Source organism: Pecten maximus, chromosome 4, assembly GCF_902652985.1.
Source record: "Pecten maximus chromosome 4, xPecMax1.1, whole genome shotgun sequence".
NCBI lineage: Eukaryota > Metazoa > Mollusca > Bivalvia > Pectinida > Pectinidae > Pecten > Pecten maximus.
In genome coordinates, this window is record NC_047018.1 from 25,671,710 (window position 1) to 25,679,161 (window position 7,452).

Consider the following 7,452-nt stretch of genomic DNA (forward strand, 5'->3'; position numbering starts at 1 on the left):
CAATAACACATATAAGGTGAACTGTCATGGCGTCCGATGGCTGAAAATATCTAAAGGTAGGCTAGGGAAATATGGATATTGTGTCCTCACTAATTAACAAACGTAGTGGAAGACTCATGCATATCAAGGGAATGCTAAGTGGTAACTATCATTTTCTGTTATGCATTAGGACTATTGTATATGAATGTCATGGGTTTGTGACTCACAGTTTTTTAATTACTGTCAAGTGTTTACAATGCAATATACGATAGAGCAAGGGTACGTAATTTCGCACAGTACGTAAATTCGCACACCTGACGATTTTTTGCGTTTTTCCTCTAAGTGGTCGAGGACTGTGCTTTTTTGTTTATATGTTGACTAATGCCAACCTTTAGTGGAACATTTGCCATTTTAAATACATCTTTTCAGATAAAGTTCGTTTTGAAAACAAATTTTAATTGATACGACTCTCTTCCGATAAAATTGATACCGGATTATTAAATATTTTATTTAAAATAATCCCAGTTGTTGATTGGCATGTGATTTTGCAAATATTTAGGGAAAATATTATTTGATCAGATTATAAATACAAATCCACTTAAGTATAACTTATAGCAGCGCTGACCTGTAGACACCCCGTCATTTTCACCGCCTTGTTTACATTACCTCCGTACGGAGCGGTCATTATTTAAAGCTAAAATGGCGGTAAATTAACACTTTCTAATTTCACATTATTTTGTTTTTAAAGATTTTTTTAATCATGGCATTGGGCTTAATCTTAGTTTAGGATGTTGTTTGTCTACAAGATGACTGGAAACTATTTTTACCAACAAAATTAAATAAGTTAGATGGGTGTGCGAAATTACGTTCCCGATCGTCTTCAAACCCAGCAATAAACACAAGTTCAACAACAGCTCCCATGCGCAGTGATACGTGTGCGCATATCAGGTTGCACACTTGTATGTTACAAAGCATTTGTACATCTAACAATGTGAGGTATTCTTTCTTGATTTGAAATTGATTTGATGGAAATGTATTTAAATACATACCGAAAGTGTGCGAAATTACGTACCCCCACTCTACGTGAAGAACGCACATGAAAAAATCTGTGTGAAACAAAACGTCAAAAATGATGTTCCTAGAAATATATTTGTAGTGGAACCAGACCGTGTCGATCATCGACGACCGGATAGCTCAATTGATAGAGTATCCCACTACTGTTCTGAGATCCTGTGTTCGAGCCTCGGCATTTTCCCCCTCCTCTTACATATTTGCATGCTATATATAATCCACGGAAGTGCGAATGAATTCAAATGAGTATAATGTAATTACAGAGTTATAGCTCTTGTTCAGTGGTACTTTTACTTCTAACAAATAATAACCAACTTCAACTGCTTGAATTACGGTTATGTCATGCATGGAATGGTTGATGATTGCAGTTTTGAAGGAAGATAGGTATACTGTTTCTGCTGACGAAATTACAGGCGCTAATGTGTTCCATTCAGTGATTGTCCGGGGAAAGAATGATTCTTTCCTCAAGGACATTCTGCAGAAGATAGTTTGGAAATAATTTTGATTGACGGTACAGTGTCTTGATGATCTTAGGGTGGGAACCAGATGTTTAGGGTTGATTGCAACTTTGCTATGGCATAATAATTTATATAGCATAGTCAGTCGCGCCTCATTTCTGTGAAATCAGCAAAGTTGTGCCATTTGAGGTGTCTAACATGTTGCCAATGCTTGAGGTGCTACGATGTCTGTTGGTTACATAACGGACAGCCCTTAGCTGCACCATCTTTATTACTTGTATATTGAAGATGGGGGTGGACAAGGGACTTGACAAGATCCTGATACCATTTACTCCTCCCTTCTGCCAGTAACAAAGATTTATTGCACACTATGTAAACAATAGGAGCAGATTTGTTAATTGTAGATACAGAAGTGTAAAATATTGCATGCAACATCTTCCTCTCTACAAAAACAAATTAAAAACAATAAAATAAATGAAATGAAGCAATGAGAAAACATGTTGAAATAGTTTCAGTCCCACGGTTCATAGATTGAGATCTCAGGTGCTTTTATTGGTTAATATAACCAAGTTAAACTCCAATATGCACAAAAATATATTGGATTTTAACTCAATCTGATGCTTATTAGCATTTACAAGTACCTGTGCTAAGAGCATGTTTTTTTGCTCAGCAGGTAGAATTGTATATTTACATTAGAGGGTTTTCAGACCAGGCTCCGGGATCATGAAACAGACTTAAGTCTAAGTTTTGACTTAAGCTTAAGATTTTTGACTTAAGTCTGAAAACAGACTTAAATCGAGGTTCATGAAATAAAACTTAAGTCTTAAGTCTATTTTTCAGTCTTAAATCCTAAGACTGCTACAGGGCAGACTTAAGTCCGTTTTTTTGTCTTAAATATGGCGGACATAGTAAGATTAGTTGATCGTCTGCGACAACGAGAAGAAAGGAGAGCAGTTCGTCCGAGGACCTTTAGAGATCGGCTTAATCCTTTGGAGATGAGGACAGATGAGGAATTGTACGCCAGGTACAGGTTCAGGAGACCCACCTTGCTATTTATTGTTCATTTGGTCGCCGATAGTCTAATTCCTGCTGGGGATTTTGTCAGGAATGTGGTCTTTCATAATACATGTACCTGGTATACATAATTGTGACAGGAATTTAGTGTGAGAGTTGGAGACCTGATGATGAATCTCAGATTTTGGCAGGAAGAATATGACCAAATAACCCAATTTGTTCGAAAATCTGTACAGTATATAGAGTTTGAATCCCAGTTTTACTACATGTTGCTAACTTCTTGAAATTTCCATGGTTGTCTGGAGATTGCATGTGTTCAAAATTTGCATCCTCCAAGAACATTTTCAGACCTCCAATTTACAAACAACATATTTTAAGCATCTCTCTTCTATGCTTATTGAATTTTTAGAAATTGTGAAATTATGAACAATACCAAAATTTCACTGACAATTCATGTCTTAATTTAGGAACAAAAATCAAGATGCTCTCTCCCTTATGGGGAAGGTTGCCAAGTGCTTTTTCTGTCTCCTCTTAGCAAATATCCTTTTAGTTAAATGTATACACTGAATGTTGTTTTGATTCTAAGAGATATGCAACATGTACTACTTTGCCTTGCTAATCAATTAAGCAGATGTATTTTTTTCAATGACCCTTAATACAGTGAAAAATCGAACACTTTATTTTGTACAAATATCTTTTTATTTTAGAATTAGTTGAAGTACAATACTTGATTATCATGATCTTGTATATGACTTCAGAAAATGACTGCATTTGGATGGAAGCGAAAAGCTGGGGATAAGGTTGTTAGAGAAGCTTCAGCAGCCTTTGAAAGTGATGCCAAAGAAGAAGAAAACCCTGAAGACCTGGGTGTGGATTGGCTGACATTGGTTCCACCAAAGAAAATCATTTGTTTAGAAGATGCCATTGCAAAGAGCAACAGGTTGAAGCAAGAAGGAACAGTCTTAGCAGATTCTGAGAGGTGCAGTTTTCTTTCCTATTATAAAAACAAAATAAACTAATGCTTGGAACATTCATATTCATTTCCACTCATGAGGACTTTGTATTAGCTATATACCTACACACTGGACACAAAGCAATAAACACAATCATGCTGCTAGGATTAGCCCTGGTGTTCCACTCGGGCATCAGTCTAGTGGTATTGACATTGAAGCAATTTAGATACCCACTGACCAAGTACATGTACCTGGGTGATAGATTGTTAGGTTTGGAGAGATGATTGTTAGGTATAAAGAGACTAATATCAGTTAACAAGGAATTATAGTCCTGAAGCTCACACCTGTCAGAAGAACTTGTTCCATTTTTCTTGACAATGAGCCAGTTAAAACAGCCTACTTTAATTATATACCAGCTTGTTGGGCATGAAGAGGTTATCAAAATCATGTCACATTAATTAGCCCTTTGGGTCAAACTGGTCCCGGGACATGATTCAAGGGTCATGACATGGAAGCAATTAAGATGCCCACTGTTTAACCATATACCTGGTATATTACTGGAGCTAACTTACTTGGAAGTTTCTTAAGGTGCTTTATCAAAATAGTAAATGGTTTATTAGGGTCACATTTTAAACAACCTGCTCTTATGATGTGTGTGCAACAATTCAAGGTCAAGTCATCAAAAATGATGCAGATATGGCACTTTGGAAAATGTTTTCAAGCCAAAATTTAAAGGTATCCAAAAATTACAAGTCAAATGTTTTTCTTTCATTACTGTGACACATACAGTATACACTTGATACAGCACAGTACAGTAACCAAATGACAAGTCATGCAGAAGTGAAGAGAAAACAAAGAGAAACATAGGCAAAGCGTCAGAATGATAACATATCTGATTTCATTTCCTGGATGTAAATCCCATGTTTTGGGTGAAATTGACTGGAATTTCAAAAATCTTCTCCTCAAGCCCCAGATTTGGTAGAATCAAATACTCTTCGTAGATGGAAAGATCTGAAGGTGATTTATCAAAAAATTATAATTTTATGACCCTTAGGTTTCATGTTTCTTCCTTGAGAGGTGCAAAACTTTACTGTAGTTTATATAAGAAATCACATTTTAATGGAAATGATTCAAAATTTGTTAGAATTATGAGGAGAGGTGAAATTATACTACTATTTACACAGAAACTGTTTAGAAATACATTGTAAATACATAGATGAAAGTTACATGTTTTAGACTAAGGTGACTTCTTTTCTACCTGCTAGATAATAAAACCTTTTCCCTAAATCTGCTTTAGGTACTGGGAAGCATTAAGAAAATGGGATGAAGCCATTAAACTGAATTCAACGGACGAAACATTGTATGAAATGAAATCACAGGTACATTGCAATGATATGCTTATTTTTCTTATAATGTACTGTACATCATTATCTTTTGATTAATTCAGTAATGTTAACATGCATTTATTTCATTTGGTGACCTACCGGTGCATGAAAAATTCTAAGGAAACAATGTATTTATAAATATTGGTACTTAATCTCATACTTTTCATATTTTGTTCAAGGTGTTGTTGATTCTGTGTGAAGTATACCCAGCAGTACATATGGGGGAAAGGGCTGTTGATCTAAAGCCCACATGGTGGGTGGCTCATCAGACCCTAGGTAGAGCCCGCTTGGGCTTGGGAGAGGTCAAAATGGTAAGGACTCATACCTCATTTTACACAGGATCCTCTATAGTAATACATGTACTTTTCTTCCTACTCTTCTTCCTCAAATGTTATCAATAAGGTCAGAAAGAGAGCAAATGTTATCAGTAAGGTCAGAGAGAGAGTGAAATCTAGCAAAGGGAGGTCTTAGGAGAATTTATTTCATACATTCTTATTTTCTAGAAATGTGTGATGTGTATTAAAATAGAAAGACTTCAGTGTATATACACTTCACAGATCAATTTCTTCATGAATGTGACAGAATACATGTATAGTCAACAAAACATTATGAATAAAATCCAGTACTGGTTGTGATTTTCCGAAATCTATTCACATGCTATAGGTACATACTTACCAACCCAATAAAAATGTTTCATATCATAATGTAAAAATGTACATTATAATTTGTATTGGTAATACTTACTATTATTGTGTGCTGTTTCGGTTAACGTCAGCCAATGTTTGTTTCAGGCTTTAAAAAGTTTCTCCCGTGCAGTCCATCTAAATCCAGCAAACCGTGAACTTTGGAAGGATGACTTATGGTGGGCAGCAGAGTTATGGAAGAAGCATACAGACTCTGTGAAAACCTTAGAGTCACAGAAAGAACAAGAATCTAGTGTTGTAATAAAAGAATATTCTGAGGATGAACAGAATGAAAATGAGGAAAATATTAGTAGTAAAAAGACTGTGAATTCACATCAGAAAATGTTCACTCACACAGCAACATCAAAACTGAAAACAAAGACTTCAAATGAACAGTCTGACACGAAGCCCACAGAATTGCCAAACAATTATGTACATATGAGAGATACTTGAACATTTAAATTACATAATTTTTTTTTTAATTTTAAAAAACGGTCCCATTTATACTGAATCAGAATACAAAAGCTTAAAAATCAGTGATTGTATACATTATAATGATACATCTCCTAACAGATGATGGTATACAGTATGATGCATCTCCTAACAGATGATGGTATACAGTATAATGATACATCTAACAGATGATGGTTTACAGTATAATGATACATCTCCTAACAGACGATGGTATACAGTATAATGATACATCTAACAGATGATGGTTAACAGTATAATGATACATCTCCTAACAGATGATGGTATACAGTATAATGATACATCTAACAGATGATGGTTTACAGTATAATGATACATCTCCTAACAGATGATGGTATACAGTATAATGATACATCTAACAGATGATGGTTTACAGTATAATGATACATCTAACAGATGATGGTATACAGTATAATGATACATCTCCTAACAGATGATGGTATACAGTATAATGATACATCTAACAGATGATGGTTTACAGTATAATGATACATCTAACAGATGATGGTATACAGTATAATTATACATCTAACAGATGATGGTATACAGTATAATGATACATCTAACAGATGATGGTATACAGTATAATGATACATCTAACAGATGATGGTTTACAGTATAATGATACATCTAACAGATGATGGTATACAGTATAATGATACATCTAACAGATGATGGTATACAGTATAATGATACATCTCCTAACAGATGATGGTATACAGTATAATGATACATCTAACAAATGATGGTATACAGTATAATGATGCATCTAACAGATGATGGTATACAGTGTAATGATACATCTCCTAACAGATGATGGTATACAGTATAATGATACATCTCCTAACAGATGATGGTATACAGTATAATGATACATCTCCTAACAATTGATGGTATACAGTATAATGATACATCTCCTAACAAATGATGGTATACAGTATAATGATACATCTAACAAATGATGGTATACAGTATAATGATGCATCTAACAGATGATGGTATACAGTGTAATGATACATCTCCTAACAGATGATGGTATACAGTATAATGATACATCTAACAGATGATGGTATACAGTATAATGTCATGATACATCTAACAGATGATGGTATACAGTATAATGATACATCTAACAGATGATGGTATACAGTATAATGATACATCTCCTAACAGATGATGGTATACAGTATAATGATACATCTAACAGAAGATGGTATACAGTATAATGATACATCTAACAGATGATGGTATACAGTATAATGATACATCTAACAGATGATGGTATACAGTATAATGATACATCTAACAGATGATGGTATACAGTATAATGATACATCTAACAGATGATGGTATACAGTATAATGATACATCTCCTAACAGATGATGGTATACAGTATAATGATACATCTAACAGATG

At 34.5% G+C, this 7,452-nt stretch overlaps 1 protein-coding gene across 3 annotated transcripts; it reads left to right on the plus strand.

The window, feature by feature from the left end:
- The first annotated feature begins 4 nt into the window (after positions 1-4).
- Positions 5-6,460, plus strand: LOC117325613 (tetratricopeptide repeat protein 33-like). Of its 3 annotated transcripts, none has more exons than XM_033881960.1 (5): positions 5-56; positions 3,281-3,501; positions 4,773-4,854; positions 5,040-5,171; positions 5,652-6,460. In XM_033881960.1, the coding sequence occupies exons 2-5, from the start codon at positions 3,284-3,286 to the stop codon at positions 5,994-5,996; spliced, it is 777 nt and encodes a 258-aa protein (XP_033737851.1). In that variant the 5' UTR covers positions 5-56; positions 3,281-3,283; the 3' UTR covers positions 5,997-6,460. The 3 variants fall into 3 exon arrangements, with proteins under 3 accessions (XP_033737851.1, XP_033737853.1, XP_033737852.1); XM_033881962.1 differs by having other exon boundaries at positions 21-56; positions 3,230-3,501; XM_033881961.1 differs by having other exon boundaries at positions 34-141.
- Positions 6,461-7,452: the final 992 nt, after the last annotated feature.

Coding starts and splice junctions, on each gene's coding strand:
- LOC117325613 (XM_033881960.1), top strand. CDS start 3,284: ATGACTGCATTTGGATGGAAGCGAAAAGCTGGGGATAAGGTTGTTAGA. Junction 3,502..4,772: donor GTCTTAGCAGATTCTGAGAG/GTGCAGTTTTCT, acceptor AATCTGCTTTAG/GTACTGGGAAGCATTAAGAA. Junction 4,855..5,039: donor TGTATGAAATGAAATCACAG/GTACATTGCAAT, acceptor ATTTTGTTCAAG/GTGTTGTTGATTCTGTGTGA.